The 27,210-nt window shown below is 45.0% G+C and overlaps 2 protein-coding genes across 6 annotated transcripts in view; one reads left to right on the forward strand and one right to left on the reverse strand.

Moving 5' to 3' along the window:
• The window catches only part of UPK1B (uroplakin 1B), a 31,913-nt gene extending 16,346 nt beyond the window's left edge, over positions 1–15,567 (forward strand). The window contains exons 3-8 of one of the 2 annotated variants that reach the window (XM_066241170.1): positions 94–294; positions 3,968–4,042; positions 4,688–4,810; positions 7,326–7,505; positions 10,158–10,241; positions 14,658–15,567. In XM_066241170.1, coding sequence (XP_066097267.1) covers positions 94–294; positions 3,968–4,042; positions 4,688–4,810; positions 7,326–7,505; positions 10,158–10,241; positions 14,658–14,708 — 714 coding nt within the window. In that variant the 3' untranslated portion in view covers positions 14,709–15,567. The remainder of the gene's footprint in view (positions 1–93; positions 295–3,967; positions 4,043–4,687; positions 4,811–7,325; positions 7,506–10,157; positions 10,242–14,657) is intronic. The other variant, XM_066241171.1, reaches the window with a different exon arrangement.
• A 7,526-nt stretch (positions 15,568–23,093) lies between these two features.
• The window catches only part of B4GALT4 (beta-1,4-galactosyltransferase 4), a 63,550-nt gene continuing 59,433 nt past the window's right edge, over positions 23,094–27,210 (reverse strand). For all 4 annotated transcript variants that reach the window (XM_066241319.1, XM_066241321.1, XM_066241318.1 and 1 more), the window contains one exon: positions 23,094–24,026. In XM_066241319.1, coding sequence (XP_066097416.1) covers positions 23,894–24,026 — 133 coding nt within the window. In that variant the 3' untranslated portion in view covers positions 23,094–23,893. The remainder of the gene's footprint in view (positions 24,027–27,210) is intronic.

A 27,210-nucleotide genomic window follows, 5' to 3' on the forward strand; every position in this document is an offset into this window, starting at 1 on the left:
AGAGTTAGTCTGTCTTACCCCACAACTCCCATTTCTCCATCCCCCCCCAATGCTGCTGTCCCGCCAGTCTGACAGAAGCCCCTCTGCCCCCAGATGTGCGGCATTGCCCTGACTGCAGAGTGCATCTTCTTTGTATCTGACCAAAACAGCCTCTACCCGCTGCTGGAAGCCACTGACAACGACGACATCTATGGGGCCGCCTGGATCGGCATGTTCGTTGGCATCTGCCTCTTCTGCCTGTCTGTCCTAGGCATCGTAGGCATCATGAAGTCCAGCAGGAAACTTCTTCTGGCGGTAAAACCTTAAAACTCTCTACGGCTGTCCCCTGGACCAATGTTGATGAATTGTTTCTTCTTCCCTGAGCACGGTGCTTTGGCCTCTAGTGAATCAGGGGGAGCAGAGGGTGCCAGGTCAGATCGGGGTGGGAGGGGAAGACTCTTCCTGCAGTGCAGCTTGTCCAGTAGGGGCAAGTAGCCTTCTGCTGTTGCAAGTGCAGAAGATTCCGGTACAGGGAACCCAAAGGGGAGACCCCTGGGGGTGCCCATGTTGAGTATTTTCCAGATCTGTGCTTTTCCAGCTGGTGTGTGTATGCGCCCAACTGGTACAGCCAAGAGTTACATCAGCCAGTGAGAACATCATAATTAGATTTCTTTTTCCTCTTGACAATATGAGATTTAAAGTAATATTGTAATATTAGTATTAAAACTAGGATATAAAATACATAATGTAATATTACCCTATAAAATACAAAATATGCATGTGTTTTTTAAGAGAAAGCATAAGCCCTGTCAGACATTTTGGAGCCCAAGGCTGTTGCTGTTGTCTGCTGGCCTGTGCTTCCCAGACTGCGCATTCACGCTGCTTTCCGGGGGTCCCAGAGGAGCGCGGTGCACACCTCTGTCGCGTGCAGCCTCGGTTCCCACCTGCCTGGGCAGGCTCTCTCTCTGTGCACCCACAGGGAGGCATTGGCCCCACACCACAGACAGCAAGGCATGCTCTGCCTTTGCAGAGGAAGAAAATTGGAAATGTTTTTTTAAAAAATCAACAGAGCTAAGAAAACTGGGGATTGGGTCTAGACCTCTACTCTCTGCCACCCAGGCTCAAGACAGTAGTATCTCACACTAGGATGGGGTCCCACCCCCAGTCTCCTCCCTGAAACAACTCTCACCCAGATGGTGCTGACCTAAGTTCTACATTTTTGGAACCAGTCCAGCAACTTAAGGTGCTTGTTGGTTCACTTCCTTGTGGTCTGACATTGTCCAGGCGCCCCGGGAATGCAGACCATTCACATTCTCCGGTTCCTTAGTGTGAGTTAGTCCCAGAGCTAAAGCACCCACTTTTAGAGGGTGGGGAAGAGAATGCAGAAAAAGGTAGGGAAGGGACAGATGTCCCTAAAGACATGCTTCAGCTGCATCTCGGTCTCACGTTGGGCCACTCATGCGTGCCTGACATGGCCAGGGAAACTGAGCTGGGAGAGAACATTCTTCACCGTGCTCCCCAAAGGGAAGGACCGGACACCTTCCCAGGGGCTGACAGAGAAAGTACCTGCACCCTGAGCCTGTTTTCCAGAGCATCTCTACGGAGTGCTGAGCTTCTTCACAAGCGGCAGCCACGCTCTTGACAGAGAGTAAGGCACCACCCTGGCTAGGTGGCTCAGTGTATAAAGTGTTGACCCAGTGTACCAGGGTCACCAGTTCGATCCCCAGTCAGGGCACATATGAGAAGCAACAAATGAGGGCACAACTAAATGGAACAACTAAGTTGAACAATGAACTGATGCTTCTCTCCCTCTCTCAATGAATGGGAAAATTAACAAAGAGCAAGACACCGGCTAATACAGGGAGGAAAATGTTTTGAGGCCTCTGAAGGTGCTCCTACTGTTTACCCTGCAGCCAAAGCTGTTCTCTGGGCCTAGTGGGTAGGGCAGCAGAGGGTCCTGCTGGCGGGGGCAGCAAGGAGAGCAGTGTTCCCTGCATTCCCCCACCAACATGGACCAAAGCACTGGCTTCCCAGAAGAACACAAGGACAAAAAAAAGGCTGCAAGGCTTAGGAAAGCAAAGACAGAACACTTTTTTTTTTTTTAAGTGAAAAACAGAGACGGGCAGGAAGGAAGAGATATGAGAAGCATCAACTTATAGTTGCTGCACTTTGGCTGTTCACTGATTGCTTTCTCATATGTGCCTTCACCGGGGGGACTCCAGCCAAGCCAGTGATCCCTTGTTCAAGCCAGATGAGCCTGTGCTCAAGCCAGCAACCTCAGGGTTTCAAACCTGGGTCTTCAGAGTCCAGGCCAATGTTCTACCCACTGTGCCATTTCCTGGTCAGACTTAAAGACAGAACTCTTGCATTATTAATAGTCATCGTTCCAAATTCAGAGGTCATTTGTTTTTCAGATATTTTCCAGACATACCATATTTTTCGCTTTATAAGACGCACAGTCATTTTCCCCTCCACTTTTGGGGAGGAAAAAGTGCATCTTATGGAGTGAAAAATACGGTAAATACAGGCAGTATGGTGTGAGGGCATTGTGTGTGTGTGAGCTCACGTGCAAACACATACTCTCTCTCTCACACACACACATACACACATCCAGCTCATTCTCTTATATTTGTTTTTCTCAGTTCAAATAGAAATGCAAGATACTGCACTGAGAAAGCTCTGTATTCAATGGACGTTTGTTCTCTGAGGAAAAGGAGAGAACTGAGCTAATGAACACCAAGTCTTGCTCCCAGTGGCTGATCAGGGAGGGTTTGTTGAATAACTACATGAATAATTGGATGATTATATTTATATGAACATACAGGGGTGGGCAAAAGAGGGCTTATAGTTAAGTATGCAAAACAGTTTATTTTTGTATTATTATATATTTATTAATTATTGTATTATTAATTATTATTATTAACCTACTTTTGCCCACTCCTGCACTGAAAAAAAACATAACAATAATTTGTTTTAAAAACTCTTCCTTTAGAACCCTCATACGCTGTTGGTGGGAATGTAAAGTAGTACAACCACTATGGAGGAAAGTATGGTGGTTCCTCAAAAAACTACAAATAGAACTACCTTATGACCCAGCAATCCCTCTACTGGGTATATACCCCAAAACCTCAGAATCATTGATACGTAAAGACACATGTAGCCCCATGTTCATAGCAGCACTGTTCACAGTGGCCAAGACATGGAAACAACCAAAAAGCCCTTCAATAGAAGATTGGATAAAGAAGATGTGGCACATATACACTATGGAATACTACTCAGCCATAAGAAATGATGACATTAGATCATTTATAGCAAAAGGTGGGATCTTGATAACATTATACGGAGTGAAATAAGTAAATCAGAAAAAAACAAGAACTACATGATTCCATACATTGGTGGAACATAAAAACGAGACTAAGAGACATGGACAAGAGTGTGGTGGTTACCAAGGGGTGGGGGGAGGGAGGACATGGGAGGGAGGGAGGGAGAGAGTTAGGGGGAGGGGGAGGGGCACAGAGAAAACTAGATAGAGGGTGACGGAGGACAATCTGACTCTGGGCGAGGGGTATGCAACATAATTTAATGACAAGATAACCTAGACATGTTTTCTTTGAATATATGTACCCTGAATTATTAATGTCATCCCATTAACATTAATAAAAATTAAAAAAAAAAAAAAAAAAAAAAACTCTTCCTTTGGCCTGACCTGGGGTGGCGCAGTGGATAAAGCGTCGACCTGGAAATGCTGAGGTCGCCAGTTCGAAACCCTGGGCTTGCCTGGTCAAGGCACATATGGGAGTTGATGCTTCCAGCTCCTCCCCCTTCTCTCTCTCTCTGTCTCTCCTCTCTCTCCCTCTCTGTCTCTCCCTCTCTCCTCTCTAAAAATGAATAAATAAAATTAAAAAAAAGAGAGAAAAATAGTTTAAAAAAAAAAAACTCTTCCTTTGGAGGTAAATGTAACTTTTTTTTTAATTTGCTTCCCTTCCAGTATTTCATTCTGATGTTTATTGTGTATGGCTTTGAAGTGGCATCTTGCATCACAGCAGCAACACAACGAGACTTTGTGAGTACAGTTGCCAAAACACAGAGCAAACTGAGGCTACAAGTCATCCTTCGCATCCTAAGATAGTAGCTAATAGCCCTTACTCCATGTCAGGCACTCTACTATGCACATTAACAATAAATATTTCATTTTATTTAATCCTAACAATAACCCTATGAAATAGGTATTATTATTGTCATTTTATAGATGAAAAAGAAAGAGAGAGACCTCGTGAGTAACTTGTCGAAGGTTCCACAGCTAGTAAGTGGGAGGGAAGAAGCCTGAGTCCAGGTGTGTGACCGCCCAGACCCAGGCTTGTCGCCTGATGCTCTTCCCCACTTTGCCGGAGCCACTGGCTCCCCAACAGGATAATCCTCAATCCTCCACATCTGAGACCTCCTCGCAAGTCAGCTTTCTCTCTTCTTCTCCAGCCCCCTGCCTGAGCCACCCTGCAATGCCTGTCCACCCTACTCTCACAAGGATTTCTTTGAAGATGGGGACTTCTCCCTGTCTTCAAAGGACGTCAGCACCCCTAGTCAGTGCCTCTGAGCACAGTTTTACTCCTGGACAGTGTTCAGTGCCCCCAGCAATGGGCCGAACAAGCCGCTTTGCCTCCTTGGGGATGTGTGCTAACTCCCCTTCTCGTGTTGCCTCCTCTCTCCATAGTTCACACCCAACCTCTTCCTGAAACAGATGCTGGAGAGGTACCAAAACAACAGCCCTCCGAACAATGATGACCAGTGGAAGAACAATGGAGTCACCAAAACCTGGGACAGGCTTATGCTCCAGGTAATGCCCGCGATATAGGAAGAAGCCATTTTGTACCCAGCCCAGTCTCTAAGGGTGCATATTATGGTTGGAAATGAAGTCAAAGAGTGGGGGCCACAGCCTCTAAGACAGTGGTCCCCAACCCCCAGGCCATGGACTGGTACCGGTCCGTGGGCCATTTGGTACCAGTCCACAGAGAAAGAATAAATAACTTACATTATTTCCGTTTTATTTATATTTAAGTCTGAACGATGTTTTATTTTTAAAAAATGACCAGATTCCCTCTGTTACATCCGTCTAAGACTCACTCTTGATGCTTGTCTCGGTCACATGATACATTTATCCGTCCCACCCTAAAGGCCGGTCCGTGAAAATATTTTCTGACATTAAACTGGTCTGTGGCCCAAAAAAGGCTGAGGACCACTGCTCTAAGGGATTTCCTTCACAAAGGGACTTGACCTAGGCAGGTTTATCTATTGCTCTTATTTACCAGCAGGGGTCAGGAGTTGTACCCACGACTCACTGGGACCCGCAGATCTACATTTTATTTCAAACCAAGATGTTGATTAGCTTGCATGTATAGAGATAATGACATTTCCAGAAATTTGATTAATCACACACTCTGCCTCTTAGAATGCAGGCACCACCTGCATTAAAAGAAAAATGTTACCTCCTCTGCCTCACAGAGAACTCAAGTGGCAATTCCTGTCTGTTTCGCCTATTTAGTACCTTTTCACACCTCCGCACTAGTCCTGCTAAGGACCAAAGGCTATGACCTGACTCGATCTTTACCTGGCAACCATACCTCATACCTAAGTTTACCTCAAATACCACCAAAAGTTCAAGTCTTTCAAAATATCCATTATCGCCCCCTCGGTTGCTGTATGCATATAAATTCTTATCCCTTACATAGCCCAACTCTCACACTGCCCCCAAGCCACTATCCCCAGCCCATAGTCTGTCATCAGCAAAGTCCCTTGTGGCCTTCACCCTTCTCTCAACTCGCTTTACCCTCTATCTTCTATAATGTCTTTCATTTACTTTAATATTCCTATTCCAATAAATGATTTTTACCCTGTTTGGACCTTCAATTCACTGGGCACTTTTTCACTTCCTATTACTCTCTTGTTAGCAAGAATTAAGCTCTTCAAGTGAGAGTATAAATGCTCACACATTTGAAAAATCTATTTACCAACTTTTTATAGCCTAGTCTAAAATAAGCATGGCTCAAACTTAACCATCTTTTCCCAAAATGCTCAGGTCAAACTACAGGATTTTTTTTATTTTTTATTTTTTGTATTTTTCCGAAGCTGGAAACGGGGAGGCAGTCAGACAGACTCCCGCATGTGCCCGACCGGGATCCACCCGGCACGCCCACCAGGGGTCGATGCTCTGCCCCTCCGGGGCGTCGCTCTGTTGCCTCCAGAGCCATTCTAGCGCCTGGGGCAGAGGCCAAGGAGCCATCCCCAGCGCCCAGGCCATCTTTTGCTCCAATGGAGCCTTGGCTGAGGGAGGGGAAGAGAGAGACAGAGAGGAAGGAGAGGGGGAGGGGTGGAGAAGCAGGTGGGCGCCTCTCCTGTGTGCCCTGGCCGGGAATCGAACCTGGGACTTCCGCATGCCAGGCCGACGCTCTACCACTGAGCCAACCAGCCAGGGCCTGATTATTTTCTTTGTTAAGATATTTTCCATAATTTAGTGACAAAATAGAACATACTTTAAAGATAGCTACTTATCATCATGTTTACTTGAATATATTTAACCTAAAACTTGAGAGATGCCTGTAGGTTTAATTTCTTTCTTTAACACACTCTAGCAGAATTTATAAAAAGGAAGGAAAGTGATATGAATAGTGCTTTATCCTCTATCCTCAATTCTGTGCAGTGTAAGAATATTAGTATGTGTTAATTGATCTTTCCAATGTAGAGGCAGAGCTGTGTGTCACAAGGTTTAGATTATTTTTCCAGTTTATTTTCTCCCATTACAAAAGGAATACATAATTACTGTAGAAAATGTTAGAAATATAAAAAAGTAAAACAAAAAAATTACTCATAATTTCTTCACCACTAGAAATTTTAATTTTATGATTCTCAATTTGCTCATATGGAATGACACTAATTACAACTCTCTCACATTGTTGTATCAAGATATTAGTATTTCTTAAGTATTAATATTTATTGAAGGTTTACTATGGGCCAGTGTAGTAAACTTGCTAAGTATATTAACTAATTTAATCTTCACAACAACTCTATGAGGTAGGTACTTTATCCCAATTTTACAATTAAGGAGTTTGAGGTGTAGAGAGTTAGATAACTCGTCAAAGGTTACAGAGCTCATTAATGGCTAGTAAAGTAATAAATGTAAAAGTATTTTACAAACTCTAAAGATGTAAGTTATTGATACCTTCACCTCTCACTGGAGGAATTTTAGTAAATGTAAAAGATGGTACACTTTTCATTCTTCATAAAACCTCAGTTGCTACATTGATGCTCTTATAAGGGCCATGGAATAGAATGTCGTACCTCTCATGTGCCAACAGGATAATTGCTGTGGTGTGAACGGTCCATCGGACTGGCAGAAATACACATCTGCCTTCCGGAATGAGAACAACGATGCTGACTATCCCTGGCCTCGTCAGTGCTGTGTTATGAACAAGCTGCAAGAACCACTCAACTTGGAGGCCTGCAAACTAGGAGTGCCTGGTTATTTTCACAGTCAGGTGAGTCTCCCCCCACATGCCCCATCCCCACCCCACCCCCAAGACCTGCCAGAAGTTTCTTCTGCTCTTCATGAGGAATATACTGGTTAACTATAGGTAACAGCCTCTCACTAAGAAATTATGCACCCTTTTTTCTAAGCCTTATGTTAACTATTTTCTTCTCTACTAGGAAAATGTGAATGCTAATCTAGGGCTGGTCTGGGAAATTTTACATATTAATGAAATTAATAGAATGTGAGAATTGCAATAGCAAAATACCAACTTTGTTTAAATAAATATGATTTGGACAATGTATAGAAATGGTATCTCAAAAACTATTTGCATTAAACAAAGATTTGCTCTATTTTTGCAAAATGTGAATTGGAAAAAATGATATGCAAAACAATGTCTTGCCAGTTTTAAAGCAATAGCGATCGCTGAGGGTAAATGCTGTAATTACATATCCACATTCCTTATTCAGTAATAATATAGGATAGTCTCTCTTTTTTTGACAGAGACAGAGAAAGTCAGAGAGAGACAGACAGAGACAGCAGACAGGAAGTGAGAGAGATGAGAAGCATCAATTCTTCATTGCAGCTCTTTAGTTGTTCATTGATTGCTTTCTCATATGTGCCATGACGGGGGGGGGGGGCTCCAGCCAAGCCAGTGACCCCTTGCTCAAGCCAGCAATCTTGGGCTTCAAGCCAGTGACCTTTGGGCTCAAGCCAGCTACCATGGGGTCAAGTCTATGATCCCATGCTCAAGCCAGCGACCCCGCACTCAAGCTGGTGAGCCTATACTCAAGCTGGATGAGCCCGTGCTTAAGCCAGTGACCTCAGGGTTTCGAACCTGGGTCCTCTGCATCCCAGTCCGATGCTCTATCTACTGCACCACCGCCTGGTCAGGCTAGGATAGTCTTAATAAAACAATTATTTGAGTAGAAGGTTATTTATATACAGATGGTTTTTTAAAAGTGTTTCCAGCCTAATGGGATGATATAATGATGATGGAAATTAACACTTACGGAGTCCTTACTAAATACCAGACATTGTTCCAAATGCCATACATATATTAACTCATTTAATGCTCTAAAGGGATGCCAGTACGATCCCTATTTTATGAATGAGGAACTGAAATACAGATATGCCAATAAGTACCTTGCCCAAGGTCATGCAGCTATTAAATGGAAGAGTCAGAGTTCAAATGCCTGTAGTCTGGCTCCAGAGCCTAGAGTCTAAGCCAAGAACGAACTTGGCAATATCCTCCAAAAGCCCTGAAGAAAACTTTCATACATGTACGGTCAGCCTTTGAAGTGCTGTGCACTGCTTTACAAGCAGTGGTGGGATTTAGCCAGTTCTCACCAGTTCGGCCATTGGAGGGAATTGAGCAGCGATGTGAAGTGATCTGACTCATCCCTCTGACACATATGAAGACTAGCTGAGTGCCAAGAGTGCACGCAGGCCCAGGGAGACCAGTTAGAAGGCTATTGCAGTGATCCTGGAGTAAGGACATGGTGGACAAGGTGGTAGCAGGAAGTAAGAGGTGTTTGGATTTGAGATATATTGTAAAAGTAGACCCAAAAGGATTTGCTTCAGTATTTGATGTCAAATAAAAGAAAAACAATGAAAGACAATTACAAGATTTTTTTATTTGCATATATAGGTGAGTGGAGGTGCCAGTAACATAGATGAAGAAGAATTGGGGAGAAATCAAGGCATAGCAAAGGCAAGACATGCCAGTGGATTAACAAGGGACCGTGGCAGGGTTAGAAAGGACAGAACATCAAGTGGTCACCTGTAGACACTGGCGGGGCCAAAATTTCAAGGTCAGCCTTTCGAGGACATTTTCTTGTGAACCTCTGGGGCTCAGAGAACCAGCCTGTATTTTGCATTTCCTAGGCATTTCCTGTGATTTCAAGGGTTCTGGTAAAGGTCAATCAGAAAGTGAGTCTAGCTCTACCCGTGTCTACAGAGAGCAGCTCTAGCACTTTGCATGTTGACTGGGACAGAGTGTGCCATCTATGAAAACTTCCTGGGTTATGGCATGCATGAATGAATAATTTGATGACTAAAAAATGAATCACACTTTTGCAAACACACCGAGGCTCTTCAAGTTTTCACTAGAACCAATAAAGATACGTTGAAATATAATGCCAAATGAAAATTTAGAAAGCATGGTATAAGGGTCTCTTTAATGATTAAAAAAAGAAATCTCTGGTTTTCATAGACCAGAAACACTTTTATTCAAAAACAAACAAATCAAAAAGTAATTGTGCCCCCAAACAAATCAGGAATAAAATATTCTTGAAAAGAAGATATTCAAATTTTATTTAAAACACTACATTATCCACATATTCAATATGAAAAAGAATGGTAGGCTGAAATAGCAGTACTTTTTAAAAAAAAAAAAAAAGCTTTAATTGGAGGTAATTACCAAAAAATATATATAATAGCAAAACTTTCATTAGTTAGATTGAATGTAAAGACACAAATAAGTATGGTGTAAAAGAGTAGTTCAACAGGATTATTTTTGTTTCCTGGGCAAAGCACTGTTAATAACTGGCTGTCCAAGTGGATGTGGATATAGCCTGGTTGGGTTAAACTGGCCTTTGATTCACTGCTTCCCCACTGGTCTCCTACATCTTTCTTTCTGGTTCCACTCACACTCCTCCAGGGCTGCTATGAGCTGATCTCTGGACCAATGAACCGACACGCCTGGGGGGTCGCCTGGTTTGGATTTGCCATTCTCTGCTGGACTGTGAGTATTTCCTGGCCTATGCTTTACATATGAGAAAACAACAGGAAAGACCTTGAGATTGCCCCTGATTAGCCCGACACTAGACTGTCTGGAAACAAAACCTCGGACCTGAGGGCTAGTCAGGAAGCTGCTGGCACCTGAGCAAGGACAGTGGATTTCCTTGGAAGATAGGGGGTCACCTTCCCCTGCCAGGGAAAAGAGGCGCCCTGTTCCTTCTCCTATGTGGTTGGATGCACTTGCCTGCCCTGCCAGGTCTCCAAATCTTATCAACTCATTATAGTGAGAGATCAAAGACAGCCATCTATCTAGATAGCTCTCGCCAGACACTAAGCTGCCTAACTCCTTCCAAAGAGCTGCCTCAGCCAGTCTCACCATCCTACCACCCACATTATTGGATGCACATGCAGCAAGAGGGTGGTGTGGTGGTTCTCAGCTCTGGCTGCACACGAAAACCTCCTGGGGGAACTTGTAAAAGCAAAGCATGCCTGGACCCCAACCTCTGAGATTCTGCTTCAGTTGATGGCCCTCCCTGGCCAGATAGCTCAGTTGATAGAGTGTTGGCCTAAGCACAAAAGTTGCTAGTTCAATCGCTCCCTGGTAAGGACAAATACAGGAATAGATCATTCTTCTCTCTCTCTCTCTCTCTCTCTCTCTCTCTCTCTCTCTCTCTTCCTCTCTTTCTAAAACCAATAAATTTTTTTTAAAAAATCTAATTTCCAGATAATTCTAAATTGCTGTCAGGATTAAGGAAGAAGCCCTAAACTTTTGGTTTCAGAATAGCCTTTACTCTCTCAAATTATTGAGGTCTTCAAAGAGATTTTGCCTACTGGGGCTATCTTTGTTGGTACTTACACTATTGGAAAATAACAGAAATTTCAAAATAACTTAAGTTTTTTTGCAGGAGAGAGAGAGTGAGAGGGGAAGGGAAAAATATGAGATGCATCAATTCATAGTTGGTTGCTTTAGTTGTTCATTTATTGCTTCTCATAAGTGCCTTGACTGGGGGACTCAAGCTGAGCCAGTGATCCCTTGCTCAAGCCAGTCACCTTGGGATCATGTTGATGATCTTGTGCTGAAGCCAGCAACCCCATGCTCAAGCAGGTAAGCCTGCTCTCAAGCCAGATGAGCCACGCTTGAGCAAACAACCTCGGGGTTTTGAACCTGGGACCTCAGCGTCCCAGATCGATGTTCCATCCACTGTGCCACCACAAGTCTCAAGCTCAAAATAGTTAATAATTTATTTAAAATAACAATAATAAAACAGTGGCATGTTAGCATTAACCACATATTTTTGTGGAAACAATGACTGTTTTCCAAAACAAAAAAAAAGTGAGAAAAGTGGTATTGTTTTACATATTTGAAAGCCTCTTCAATGTGTGGCCTAATAGCAGACAGCTGGATTCTCATATTTGCTTTGTTAGTCAATCTGTTATAATATGGTGCTTAGGTAGAAGGATTTGAAAAAAATCCATCCTCACACAGACGTGTAGTTGAAAAAGACAGGAGTGTTTCTTCCCATTATTTTTGTTTTTATTTATTGATTTTAGCCAAAAAGGAAGGGAGAGAGAGACAGGAACATCAATCCATTCCTGTATGTGCCCTGGCCAGGGATCAAACCAGCAACCTCTGTGCTTCGGGCAGATGCTTGCTTCAACCAACAGAGCCATCTGGCCAGGGTGACAGAAATGTTTCAATAGCCTTACCTAATGATAAGTGTGAATATTCTTCTTTGGTTTTACACAAAACTTGACAAGTAGTGTTCTTAAGAGTTAGCTGCAATATAGAATCTAAAACTATGTCAATGAACTTTTCAGACTCTGTTACATTGGAATACATTACACTGGTTTGTTTTGCACTTGACATAAATCTTTTACCTACTCTTGATTCAATAACATTATGCATTGGTTATTTTGGAAAATCTTGGTTCACTATGCTATGTAGATCCTTCAAATGCTGGTCTATTTCTTTACGCTATACCAAGAAATCACATTCACTGCTCGCTATTGCCGTGTTGGAAAAGGACATAAGCATTGGATGCTATCAAGCTCGTGGTGACAAACACTAGTTTTCTGATTTTCTTTGAAAGCTCAAATTTATCACTGGCAACAAATATTGTCAATTGTTTTCCTCAATGTGACAGACTCATTTTGTAACGTTTCCAGGAACTGTCTGCCAAACACCAACTCTGAATAACCATAGCTGGTCTGTTAGTCATTTTTTTCAAGTAAGAATGGTGTTTCATGAAAAAAACAACTACTTCAGTGCACAACTCAATCACCCAAGTGCTCCTCTTCAAGACAACCATCATATTTCAATTTGGAACCAAACCGCTCTACACATACTTCCTTTCTGTCATATAGAATAGCAACAAGATGTGCACTCAAAGGTGAACATGTAATAAAATTAGTCAGTCCGACTGCTTCATCAGGGACAGTCTCAAGTAAAACCAGCTCTTTCCTCTGCAAGTGCATAGCAGCGAAGAACACGACAACAGCTAAGACAGCTTAGCGCCTCCGCCTTGAATCTTGCTAAGCTACCGGAAGTTTTATCTCTCGCACTGCCTGTGCACCATCTGCCCAAATGCGAAAAGAATGGAAAGGGCCAATGAAGTCTTAATATTGTCGTGCAAAAATTCTTGCTGGTGATGGGGGGGTCCTCAGATGTTTGTGCACCACACTTTAAGAAATGTTGGGTTTGGGGTAAGAAACTGAGTGAGGCAGGAAGGGAAAATTAACTTTCAGAGGTTTTTTATGATCCCTCAATTCACCCCCTTAAGGGCCCCGTGACTCCCAGCACATGTGTCTAGCTGGGAACTGCTCCTTTGTGAGGTACTGGTCTCTGCCTGAAGTCTGGTAACCAGCTGCTTTTTGTATCCCCAGTGCCTAGCAGAGCATATAGTAAGTGCTTGAAAACCTATTGAATGAATGAAAGATGGGAACAGTGAAGTTCCTATTGCGCCATGCTAACAGGAACTATATAGGCTCATGTTTAAAGTCTTCTGAGGATCTTAGAACTCCAGACGAGTTGAAACCTTGGATATTTCTACAAGCATCAAATGGACTGTACTCTGGATCTCGTAATTCCCCTTGAAATTCAAAATAGGAAAGGGAACTAGATCTGTTGGAGGCCTGCTCTAGACAAGGCATCACGTCGAACATTAAATCCCCACAACAGTAGCCGGGTAGCTGCCCAGACTCCTATCTGACAAGGAATAGAGAAAACCAACAGGGTTCTTAAGACTTGCGCTTAAGAAGAGCTCCTGGGCATGCCCAGTTCACTGCTACTCACAGAGGGCTTCCCAGCAGTGGTTAAACAGATCCGCTTTGAAGCTGACTGCATGAACTTGAGCCCCAGCTTCTCCACCTGCTAGTTCTATGATCACAGGAAGTTACTCATCTTCTCTGTGCCTCAGTTTCTTCACAGGGTTTGGAAGCAGTCAAAGGTGAACATTTAATAAAATGAGATGAGTTAGCAAGTTATTTCAATAAACATTAGATGCTATTATCACTTCATTATCTCATTCAATCTCCTAACTCTGAGATCAGTAAAGATGTTTTGTGGGGGTTTTATAATTTTTAATTTTTTTTTTTTAGCAGGAGACAGAGAAAAGAGGAAGGGAGAGAGACAGGAAGGAAGAGAGATGAAAAGCATCAACTTATAGTTGCATCACTTTTTGGTTTTTAGTTGTTCACTGATTGCTTCTTATACATGCCTTGACGGGGGTGGGGAGCTCCAGTCAAGCCAGTGACTCCACGCTCTAGCCAGAGACCTTGGGCTCAAGCCAGCAACCTTGGGCTTCAAGCCAGCGACCTTTGGGCTCAAGCCAGCGACCATGGGATCATTTCGATGACCCCACACTTAAGCTAGGGACCTTGTGCCGTAGTTGGTGAATCTGCACTCAAGCCAGATAAGCCCTATGCTCAAGCCGGCCAACTCAGGGTTTCCAAACATAGGTCCTCAGAGTCCCAGGTCAATGCTCTATCCACTGCACCACCACTGGTCAGGCTGACGATGGTGTTATATTACTTTACGGATACAGGGAGAGCATGGCAGATCTGCCACAGAGCCCAGGTATTCTAACCCCTTACCTGAGTCGTATATCTTGAGTTGCTTGGGGGGTAGCTGTTCAGGTCACAAGCATTTTGTGGAAAAGAGAGAGTCTCCTGAGAAGAGAAGTTCATACTAGAAACAAGAAACCCATATTCTAAAATGACATATACACTGTACTAGAAGTAGGAAATTGCTAGAGGGTAAAAAGTCCTGACGGGAAGGAGGAAGAATTTCCAAGGGGCCAATATTATCCTTAAAAATCCAGTATCACAAAGCCTGAAAGATCCTAATGTCATTTTGCCCCCAAGTATTAGATGTTCCTAAACCAATTTCTTATTATTATTTTTTCTTTCTTTTGTGTTCTAGTTTTGGGTTCTCCTGGGCACCATGTTCTACTGGAGCAGAATTGAATATTAAGAATACAATGTCGCCACAGTCCCACCTTCCCCCAGTGACTCTGGATCTGGTGCTGGAACTGCTCTCCCTGATAGTCGCGCGTGTGCCCCACCGGAACGTGTGTGCTCTTCCTCAGGTTGCCAAGTCGATTGGTATGGAGTTCCTGTAGGCTCTCAGGCTCCTGAAATTCTCACCGCCTGTGTTTTCACCCTGGTCTAGGATTCTACAATACTTTTACTGACTGTGGGAGAGAGAGAATTTGGAAAGTAAGTAATAAGTACTCCCATCCTGTTTATTTTTAATTTAGGGGCTTAAATTATCCTGTGATTCACAGGAACCTGTGTTATCACAGCCAGCCAAGTCTGTATTTGGACAGCACATGTGCCTGTATTTCTCAGTACTTCATAGAAGACACCTTTGAAGGCTTTTATTCATCTCAGAATTGTCATGTGAAAGGACTAAGGAAAGGAACCAAAATACATCTTTTGCCTTTTGTTCTGTGGGGCTCTCACTTTCAGAGACCTGGGGGCTTCTTTAATGCCACCCTGGGATCCTTTTACTCTCCAGGACAATGCCCCATCTTGAGTTCACAAGACTAACATTTCCTCTTGGACATTGTAGACTGATATGTGTTTAATAACCTCAACCTCCCACTGATTAAACGTTTGTGGGCCTTTTGGGACAAAGTAGGGGGCCTGTTATATGTATTTACCAGTCTCAACTGGAAACAATTTTCAAATAGAGAAGCAAGCCAGCTATTAGATAGGTGATCTATGGTGTTTTTTGTTTACTGTTAAAACATTTCTGTTCTGAACTATGTTTCCATTTATGGCCCGAAAGGAAGTTTCTGTAACTCAACATCTGTCTAGTCTAATAAATAAAGGGCTTTTAAATATATTCCTTTCTTTCATTTTTACCAGTGTCCTAATTCATCATATGAGTCTAACAAAATAAGTTTTCCAACAGAAGAGCTTATTAGGCTCATGAGATAGAAACTGCAATAGGGCATGGCTTCCTGCTGAACAGCAGTAACCCTGCTGTACAGTTACATGGTTAGAACGTGTGCGTTTACCTTTATTCTTTGCTTCTACTGCAGTCCATGTAAGCCCAGGAGCGGTACTAGAGCGGCAGCTTCTCAAATCCTTTTCTTCCTGCCCTTGGAAGCAGTGGAAGCGTCTCTGATTCCAACTACTGAAAATGTACCTGTCGTGTAGGGTCCCACTCCCAGCTGACTCAATCACAGGGAGTACCCTAATACCACACCCCAACCAGGTTCCGGTGAGTCAGGCGAGCCCTGGGACGGGGAGAACAAAGCGGGAGCAAAGGGCACAGCTCTACTCTACACCTGTGGGTAAAGCGGAGGCAGCAGCCTGATCTGCGTTTCCCAGGATGGAGGCTAAAGGTTCGTGTCCTGACAACACCAGCTTGTCCTGCCCCGCCTCACCTTGTCTCTCCAGGATAGGGCTTGAGCGTCAAGATAAATGGCACCTACACTTGGCTGAGAAGGTTCTGTCCATAGTCTTTTAGAAGAGGGGAGAAGAGAGGAGAAACTTAACTCTGCGCAAAGCTCTGAAACTTCTCTTTCCGCTCCCCCTTCTCATACACTCCCCTGCGTTCTGGTGCTTTTTTCTTCTACTGCTGACTAGGTTTCCCATCATCCTCATACCATCCGCTGGCGGAGCATGCCCTGCCCACCGCTGCCTTCCTTCTCCTCCAGAGCTTCCTGCTTCACATACAAAATTCCGTTCTCCTTGTGATTTGATCTCGACTAGGTTAGGGTAAAACCTTTTTGAAAATTAAGTCATACTACGGGGTGAATGATAACTAGTCCCCCCCCCCTTAACTTTCTCTATAGGCTTTTCCTTGCTAACTGAAATTGACCTCTAATTGGTGGAATCTGAGGCAGCCATGGGAGCAAGAAAGGTCTATTGTGAGGAAGATGGCCCACCTGCTGCTCCTTACACCTCACCACCTACCTTCCCTATCCAGATGTAACTAGAACGAGAATGGGTCTTCAGTTGGCTGCCACCCCAGACCCCCTCCAGCTCCTCCATGGAAGGTGCCAATTCCACTGTAGATACACGTGGACAGGCTCTGCTTCTCCCCAAACCAAATAAGGCCCTGAGCCCAGATACCCATTATGTCCAGGCCCCCAACACTTGGGGAGGACACACCTTTCAGCTAAAACAGATCCAGGCCCGAGGATTCTCCTACAGGAAGTGCAGCCATTCGGGACTCGCGTGCTTCCTGCTATAGGGTCTCCAGTTTAACCTCAGGGCAGTTTCCGCTCTGCCCAGTTCCTGCTTCCATCTGCATTGGCCTTCCCTGGGAGCCCGGCCTTCCCCCTCTTCCCTGTGGCATCTGACACTGAAATGGGAACTCACAGAGAGACCCAAGCTACTGTTCGGGGTGAGAACCAGGCCCAGGTTCACCAAAGCCACCTCCAGCCTCACCAGATCAGGTAGGAGAAAGAGACTGGAACAGCCTGGTTGCCGGCAGGTTGTGCTGAGTTTAAGAAAGGCCCCGACAGGCCCTGGCCGGTTGGCTTAGCGGTAGAGCGTTGGCCTGGCGTGCGGGGGACCGGGTTCAATTCCCAGCCAGGGCACATAGGAGAAGCGCCCATTTGCTTCTCCACCCCCCCCCCTTCCTCTCTGTCTCTCTCTTCCCCTCCCGCAGCCGAGGCTCCATTGGAGCAAAGATGGCCTGGGCGCTGGGGATGGCTCCTTGGCCTCTGCCCCAGGCGCTAGAGTGGCTCTGGTCGCGGCAGAGCGACACCCCGGAGGGGCAGAGCATCGCCCCCTGGTGGGCAGAGCGTTGCCCCTGGTGGGCGTGCGGGGTGGATCCCGGTCGGGCGCATGCGGGAGTCTGTCTGACTGTCTCTCCCCATTTCCAGCTTCAGAAAAATACAAAAAAAAAAAGAAAAAAGAAAGGCCCCAACAAAGCCACTTCCCAAAAATCAGAACTAACTCTGGGGTAGGTTTTTCCCGGTTGCAACACTGTGCTCTCTTGGTTGGCCATTTCCTCCCCCAGATTGCTACTCAGGCTCCTGGCTGGCTATTTACCCTGAATGTTAGAAAGCCCACTGCTCACATCATCAGCTCTCTAGCTGTTTTTCCCACCAACTGGAATAAATAGGGACTGCTTCTGTTCCAAGCAGCAGATCAGGTACTCTTCTGGATACTCATAAAGAAAAAGAAGGAATAATAATAGGCATGTGAATCTGAAAATCTAATCTCCTCTCTTTTCTACCCCAACCCCAACCAATCTGATTGAGAAGCTGGGCTGTGGTTGAAGAATTGAAAACTGAGCTGGTTTCTCATTTCTATTGACTGAATAACTTCCTTTCTCCTCCTGCATCTACTATTTCCTCTAGTTTCTCTTTCCTGCTTCACCTCACCCAGATACTTATCATGTCCTATACATGAGACTAAAACAAAGAAAAAACCCAGAGGAGGCTAGTTGTAAGCTATTGAGTTTGCTTTCATGTGTGACATTTTTATGATAAGGCTCAAGTGGCCACATCCAATGAGGTGATCCAAAAATAAATCTTGGAAAAAAGGCAGCATTCCTGGAAAATTCACAGTTCCCAGACCCTTCTCCAGCCTTCCCTGCCCCCAGCCCCCAGCCCCCCCACCAACTCTCAACACACACACTTGAAGGAGACAAACAGCCAAATACCGGGGTTAAAGAGAAATGGTGCCATCATGCCCTACTTCTTAGTGGCCTCTACTCTGAGTTCCTCTCAGAAAAGAAAAGAGGCCCTGGCATTCAGAAGGCAGCCTGGCACTCACAACCAGGCCATGCTATTCTCCTACCAGACATCACAAGCTCAAAGAATCCCAACCTCAGATAAAATTACGCTGGGACCAACATAAAATAAGACAAAGCAAGGCCACTTCAAAATCCTGTCTGTTTGCCTTGGCCGGTTGGCTCAGTGGTAGAGCACTGGCCTGGCGTGTGGAAGTCCCAGGTTTGATTCCCAGTCAGGGCACACAGGAGAAGCACCCATCTGCTTCTCCACCCCGCTCCCTCTTGCTTTTCTCTCTCTCTCTTTCTCTCCCCCACCCTCTCTCTTCCTCCCCCGCCCCCTGCAGCCATGGCTCAATAGGAGCAAGTTGGCCTCGGTGCTGAAGATGGCTCCATGGCCTCCGCCTCAGGTGCTAAAAAATGGCTCCAGTTGCAAGTGAGCAAGGGCCCCAGATGAGCAGAGCATCGCCCCCTAGTGGGCTTTCCAGGTGGGTCCTGGTCAGAGCACATGTGGGAGTCTGTCTCTGCCTCCCTTCCAGCGAGGGAGGAAGGAAGGAAGGGAGGGAGTGAGGAAGGAGAAAGAGAGAGAGAGAGAGAGAGAGAGAGAGAGAGCAAAAATTAGTGACTGCTATGTATTTACCTTTTGCAGCTCTATTTTTTTCCTAGTCTCTCCCTGTGGATAAAATGTATTAAGATTCACAATCATAGAACTGCCCCCACTTTCTGACACTGTCCCATATAAAGCACACCTTGCTTCATCAGACCTTCCCTAGATGATCCGACCCAAGCCCAAATGCAGTCACGGGTTCTAACTCACTTTCCTGAGATACCTCATTGTTCCCCATGGTATGTTCTCACTCACTGCAATGAGTCATAATCACAATTTATTTATCTGCAGATGTGCTCCCGAGGGTCTTTGGTTGAAGGACATGATACTCTCTAAATAACTGCCCATCCCTATTTCCTCTCTGTGCATTTGTTGTCTGTTACCATGAAGTGGTGAAGATGAGCTGCGGAGGCCACAAGCTGGCTCCAAACCCCAGCTCTGCAGGACTGTGGCAGGTCCCTCTGCCTCCCAGAAACTGCTTCAAGGAAACATGTCTGTCCTCATAGGGAACTGGAGGGAGTCACAAGATATGTAAAGTGTACATCAGATTGGTTAACAGCTTGTAGAGATACCAACAGGATGTTGTACCATAAATCTGGTCAGAAGAACTCTGCTTGGCTCACAATCCCTGGGGACATGCCAACTAATGTCATCTTGCTTCAGTGTATTGCAATCATTTTAATAACTATATATATATATATATATTGGCCTAATTATTGGCATACAATTATGTATGCCCTCAAACAATAGCTATGAGTAATAGCTTTTCAGCCAAACTCCTACTCAATAGTGGAGGAATGCACCAGGGTCAAGATAAGGCATTTTAATGGATACATCTCAAGTTCTGTTTATCATTTTTAGCTACAAATGTCATCTCTGCCCATGCTGTCTTCACAGAGAAATCTCATTATCTCCTGACAATGCCATATTCAGAGGGGAAGAAAACACAAGCAAGATAATCGGAGTCAAGGGAGACCTGGGTTCAAGTCTTATTTCTTCCTCTTACCACTTTGGGAAGTTAACCTGACTTTGTTTTCTCTTTGCAGTATGATATACCTACAGGGTGACTGGAAAGTTAAAATAAAAAATACAGGGAAGTTGAGTAATAAGAAGCAAGCATTCAATTATTATTATGCTCCATCGATTCCCAACCTCTCCCCCAAGGTCCAAAATTACACACACACACACATACACACACACCACACACCTCACATGTGCACACAAGGTTCAATTTTGTTTGCATTTTCAACTTCAACAGTTGTCATTGGGAACAAAGGGGCCTTTGCCTGTACAGATATGCTTCCTGGGGGTGGGGAATCTCAGCCACATCTTTGTAAATACTTTTGAGACCTATCGGGCCCTTTCAGCAGGCATAAGATGATCTTCAGGGTACTTAAAACCAAATAGGGAGGCAATAACTTAAATATGTACAGAACTAAAGAATAGACTTTTAAAAAATATATTGCAATGTGATTAGCAAAAAAAATAATAAAATAATGAAATGTACCTGACTGTGCTCCATCTTGTGGGACACGTTAATGGCTTTTGACAGAGACTGTACATAGAAAGGACGTGGGGAAAGGGGAGGTTTCAAGGCAGGCAAAGAATCTCATCTCGCCCGAGAGTCTGCTCACAGAGCGTCCTGGAGGCCCAGGAGCCCGGTCTGAGAGGAGCCTGAGTGGAAGAGAGGGTGCTACGGGCAACAAAATCCGGGGAGGATGTCTGGGAAAAACTTCAGAGACCAGATGAGAATGGAGCATACTCCTTAGGGCCCTGAAGAAACCAACCTTTTCTAGGAGCTAGGACAGGGATATAGATTTAGGAAAACTACCTCAAAGAATGAGAAGCCCACATGAAAAAAATTACTGTATAACAATCTTGTAGTCAAAAGACCTGAGTTTGTGCCATGAGTCTGCCGCTTACTAGCTGGGGGACTAGGAAGTGGCAAGCCCCCACTTGTTAACCCCCACTTCCTGACCTACCCTACTTATCTCAAGGTTCTACAGGAGCAATAAAATACACGTAAAAATACTGCAAGCCATAGAGCAGTATCGAGAGGTAGTGTGAAAAAAAAACCCATAAAAACTTTAAAGTAGCACAGTCCTCATGCTAGGTATTGTGATGTCCAAATAGACTGCACCCACATGACGCTTAGGAATTATGATGTGCATATCTACAAAGTCAGAGACCTTGGCCTCTTTGTGCCAATGACAATAAAAAACACACAGGGTGGGAGTTAGGAGAAAGCTCAGCTCCTGGGAGGACACGCCGCCCTGACCAGCCGAGGGGGGCAGGAGGACGGGGACCAAGCAGGCAGCCCCGTGCCCCAGCCAGGCACCGGGCTCCGACTCCCAGTGCACGTAAAGGGGCACAATGGTAAAATACAGGCCTTAAGTATCTTCCACCTCAAGAAGTTTCATAGTGAGTCATTTAAATGACCTGTATATTATCTTGGTTGAAAGAATTATCTGAAGAATAGTAACAAGCCTAGTACAGTGATTACTAATATTTTTTAAAATGCAGATGCCTTAATAGCTGAATATGCACAGGGAGTTTCCAAAGGATAATAACTATATATCATTTTCACTGAATGAGAAATGGGTTCTCACAGATAAATCCTCAAGTTTGCTGCCCACATTTTTCTCCCCCTTTACCCTCCCCAACCATGACCAGGAACCACAGCCTCCCAATTGGGGACACCTGGCATAGGCTGTCGGCCATGACAGTAGTTCAGTCTGTATGTTATTACAATTAAGATCATTGGAACAGACCTGACCAGGTGGTGGTGCAGTGGATAGTGTCAGCCTGGGATGCTGAGGACCCAGGTTCCAATCCCAAGGTCGCTGGCTTAAGCACAGGCTCATCAGCTTAAGCATGGGCTCACCAGCGCTTGAGCACGAGGTTGCTAACTGAAGCGTGGGATCACTGACATCACTCCATGGTCACTGGCTTGAAGCTCAAGGTCACGGGCTTCAGCAAGGGGTCACTGGCTTAGTTGGAGCCCCGCCCTCACCATCAAGGTACATACGAGAAAGCAATCAATGAACAACAAAGATGCCACAACTATGAGCTGATCCTTCTCATCTCTGTCCTTGTCTGTCCCTCTCTCTATCACACACAAACACACACAAGATAATTGGAACAGAATACTAAAGAAAGATTCTACAGAAGAGAGAGAAAAGCAAGAGGCAGAAAACACAAAAACCATCATTCTTTCTGTGCTAATAAAGATAAAAAATAAAGAACTTTTACTAGTCTCTACTGAGTTAAAGGTAAACCAGACCAGCCCTAAAGCCATCGTGTCGATAAAATGTACTTTCCTTTCAAACTCTCCTTCCCACATGGGCGTTGGCTGCTGTCTTTCCTGGGAGCCGCATTCCCCCTGCTTCTCCTGTTTGGGAAGGATGTTATTTACACTTTTTGGCTGGCACTCATTCATGTTAAAGTTTAACAAAATGTCACATAATACTGATGGATTGGGAGACCCTGGGGCACACTTGCACAATACTTACTTAAGAACATCCACATCCACATTATTTGTATTTCCATTCACTTTTGCAAACAAAATACTTTCCTTCCTGTTGTCTCCATGTCCACCTCCTCTGACTTCCTTAGATTATACTCCCACGTCCCGGCCCCCTCCCCAGGAAGCTCAGTGGTTCTGGTGGCTTCTCTCCCAAATCACTGCCACTACTCAAGTCCCAGCCATGGCCCCACCGTCCTTCCAAAGGAAAGGCTTCCCAAGCACTGGGCCCCACCCCATAACCAGCCAGGTGTGCCCGGCAGGCCAGCCCTGCTGCACCCACTACTGATCATGAGAAAGGAACAGGCACAAGACGAAGAGGAAAAACCAAGAGGCCCAGGAAGGCACCTGCTACGAGCCCGCAGCTGGTCGCACAGGCAGCTGAAGAACAGGAGAAACAGAGGATGTGGGAGGGCTTGCTCTCCTCGGTTTTGTTTTTAAGCTGTTTATAGGATTCTGGATACTGAAATAAACCCATCCGTAGGCCTCACACAACAGTAAGAAACAAGACCAAACACCCAAAGCTTTTTTATAATTTACTGCAGAGGTATTTTCGATGTATTATTAGTTAATGTGCAATTTGTAAACTAATTCATATCCCACATGTACAAAATCATTTTGCAAAAAATGCTTAAAAAACTCGTAGACAAAGTGTTTTCTGCTTGGGTCCTACTGGAGAGCGCATCCAGGCAGGGGACACCACCACACAGTGTTTATTAGCAGCAGCGGCAGCCAGTGTAGCCGTGGCTGCCTCTCCATCCCACACTGTCCTCCTGCCACCTCTTCAACCCCCACGTTCGCTCCATCTTGGTTCTTCACCTTTCTCCCGTCTTCTGCTGCTGTCTTCTTTCGTGGGGCCCACCTCTTCACAGAGGACCATGCAGGATGAGTGAGTAACAGAAATAGATCTTCGTACCTTTCTCCCTCCATTGAGAACAATTCTGGTTCTCTGAGACATTCAGCGATTTTATATCTGGTGATTTTTATCCCACAATGTATCACTTTGTATTTAAATACATCCCCTTCAATTAGCATTCTCAAGTAAGCCTGCACCATATCCACTGAGTTGTGCTTTCACACTTAGTCCTTCAAATATCTGTATTACAGTATTTTAACCTTCAGGATCAAAACAACTATGAGAACTGTTTGTTACAATTGTTTTACATTCCATCTCACCAGGAGCTCTACTAAGAAACTACAAAAAGGAAAAATCCAGCTGGACAATTAGCTGCAACAAGTTCTTAACATGTGCTTCTAGGGGAAGGCTCTAGGCCAAAATTATTGCGATCAAGTATTCAGTTCTTCCAAACATTGCCAGACATTCTAGGGTCATGGGCCAGACCAGAAATCCGCTGTGATGTTGATATATAAAGGATTGTAATCCACAGACAGTAATCTATAAACACAACTGTTCAACCCATCTGTTCTCCAGACTCGTGACACCTGATGTAAGAGTTTCATCCTAAAGATGAAAAGAACAAATGTGAATGGTAACACAAGAATTTCACATATATTTCCATTGCTTTTCTTCTTGCCACAAAATTTATCAAAAGCATCCTGGTAAATTATTACACCTGTTGGGTTTCCTACTGCAAAAAAAAGTTTATTTTCCCTACCTAAGGTAATGACACCAATGGCAGCCATGTATCCATGTGTCAGACCCCATGGAAGACCCTGAGGACCAAGGACAGAAGGATGTACAGGTATACTGATGCAATGTGACAGGTGTCATCACTGCTAAGAGGTCCTCGGATGAGCTTCAGGGGATCATGATCCTCCAGTGCTGTTGAGAACGCCGTCTGTATGCAGGGAGGACACACAGCTTTCCTAACCACCTCCAAGAAAGTAGGGATGTATGTAGAGGAGGATGAATTAAGGGGTGCCTAACTAGCGTCTGAAGAGGGGTCAGAGGGAAGGAAAATTTGAGCTTTCATTAAAAGAGGAGAGGCCCTGGCCGGTTGGCTCAGTGGTAGAGCATCAGCCTGGCGTGCAGAAGTCCCAGGTTCGATTCCCGGCCAGGGCACACAGGAGAAGCGCCCATCTGCTTCTCCACCCCTCCCCCTCTCCTTCCTCTCTGTCTCTCTCTTCCCCTCCCACAGCCAAGGCTCCATTGGAGCAAAAGTTGGCCCAGGCGCTGAGGATGGCTCTGTGGCCTCTGCCTCAGGCGCTAGAATGGCTCTGGATGCAACAGAGCGACGCCCCAGAGGGGCAGAGCATCGCCCCCTGGTGGGCATGCCGGGTGGATCCTGGTCGGGCGCATGCGGGAGTCTGTCTGACTGCCTCCCTGTTTCCAGCTTTGGAAAAATGCAAAAAAAAAAGAAAAAAAAAGAAGAGAAATTCACTAACTAAAGAAGGTGAAAGAAGGAACAGCCAGAGAAACCACCCTGCACTGCGCACAGACATGTAAAACTGCAGGACACACAGAAGAATTAGTGACTGTGTGTGGGATGTGGGCAGAGTGGGTGGGGAGCTGGGCTGGCTAAGAGCCTTGCGGTGAAAAGCAATCCATCTCAGTTACAGTAACAGTATGGAAGGACAGCAGGAGCACAATGCTGAGCTAAAAAAGTCAGAGGAAAATAGTACAGCATGGTTTCATTTATATGAAATTGGAAAACATGCAAACTAAACAATATTTTGTATCAAGATACAAATATATGGGAAAACAGGAAAACTGAGAAATAGCACAAATAATTACAATTATCACAAAAATTCAGGAGATTGTTGCCTCTTGGTGTGGATATGGAATTAGGAAGAACCACACCGGGAACAGCCATAAATTGGGTGGGGGCACCATCAGTGTTCATGGTATCAAGAATCTACAAGACTTTTTCATACATTTTATAAGTATTCTTTTTCATCTATTCAATAATAATTACTTTTTATTTAAAGAGGTAAATGCATGCCTATGGTCAGAGACTAGTAAGACATGTGGAAAATACAAAGAGCTGTTTGTTAAAGTGGTAGATTCTGACAAAAGAGCTAAAAGTCTTTTAATATTGTTTTAAAATGTAAACTCTAACAAAAGGACTAAAAGCCCTTTAATGCTGTTTTTAAAGTTGGAGGGAAAACAGAGCAAACAGACTCTTCAGTCATAGCCACATACAGAACTGGCTTATCTTTCAGGGCCCCTTGGAGAGAGGGCTAAGGCCTGGGCCGGAAGTACAAGAGGAGCCTAGAACAGCTCATCCCACCAGAGTACAGGGAAGAAAGCTACAAGCCGAGTGCAGTTATATCAAAGGATTCAGGAGTCAGCATGAAGAAGAGTCCATTTGCTGAAGATGAGACAAGCTAAGCACTTGAAAGAATATTAATCACATCCTGAAGGTAACCAGGTGGCATCAGCTCATCATTTTCAACAGTGAAAACACAACACTGATTCCTTCCCTTTACTCTGCCTCTTTCACAAGAACTGTACCCCAGGGTACTCACAGACATGAAGAGGGCAAGTCCTTCTCTGTAGAAAGGTCTATCTAACAGATGCAGAAGGAACGACAGACTGTCAGCATTCTGCAATCCCTGAGTCATAAATTTAGGCAACAATCAGCAATGGCTGCTAAAATCATTAGGGGAACCTCACGAAGAGTGACTGGGGCTGACAACACCTGCACCCACAGATCCTGACATCACAGAGCCACAACCAGACATCCCACGCTGTTGTGATACAAGAGGAGGTGCATGGCACCATCTGAGAAGTGTTCCTGTCCCGACATAGCACTGAACTCTGCAAGCCCACAGCTCTGACTCCCAGTTCACAAGGAAATGCAGGGATCAGGGGCACGTCCATGAAGTTTCACCACTGGAATGCCATCAGAAAAATGACTTGGTTTGTTCAACAAATAAACTGCAATGGAATTTACAGATTAAAAGGAATCTACCGATTAAAAGAAATTTCAGAGACATCGTCCAAATGCAATGTATGGACCTTTCTAGATCCTAATTTGAATAAAACAAGTGTTTCTAAAAATGCATCAGGGGCCCTGGCCGGTTGGCTCAGCGGTAGAGTGTCGGCCTGGCATGCGGGGGACCTGGGTTCGATTCCCAGCCAGGGCACATAGGAGAAGCGCCCATTTGCTTCTCCACCCCCACCCCCCCTCCTTCCTCTCTGTCTCTCTCTTCCCCTCCCGCAGCCAAGGCTCCATTGGAGCAAAGATGGCCCGGGCGCTGGGGATGGCTCCTTGGCCTCTGCCCCAGGCGCTAGAGTGGCTCTGGTCGCGGCAGAGCGACACCCCGGAGGGGCAGAGCATCACCCCCTGGTGGGCAGAGCGTTGCCCCTGGTGGGCGTGCCAGGTGGATCCCGGTCGGGCGCATGCGGGAGTCTGGCTGACTGTCTCTCCCCATTTCCAGCTTCAGAGAAAAAAGAAAAAAAAAAAAAAAAAAGCATCAGGGAAATCTAAGCACTGATTGGATACTTGATGATATTAAAAAAGCACTGATTGGATACTTGGCCTGACCTGTGGTGGCACAGTGGATAAAGCATCGACCTGGAAATGCTGAGGTCGCCAGTTCGAAACCCTGGGCTTGCCTGGTCAAGGCACACATGGGAGTTGATGCTTCCAGCTCCTCCCCCCCTTCTCTCTCTCTCTGTCTCTCCTTCTCCTCTCTAAAATGAATAAATAAATTTTAAAAAAATTTTAAAAAAATTTAAA

Source organism: Saccopteryx bilineata, chromosome 8 (genome assembly GCF_036850765.1).
Source record: "Saccopteryx bilineata isolate mSacBil1 chromosome 8, mSacBil1_pri_phased_curated, whole genome shotgun sequence".
Lineage (NCBI taxonomy): Eukaryota > Metazoa > Chordata > Mammalia > Chiroptera > Emballonuridae > Saccopteryx > Saccopteryx bilineata.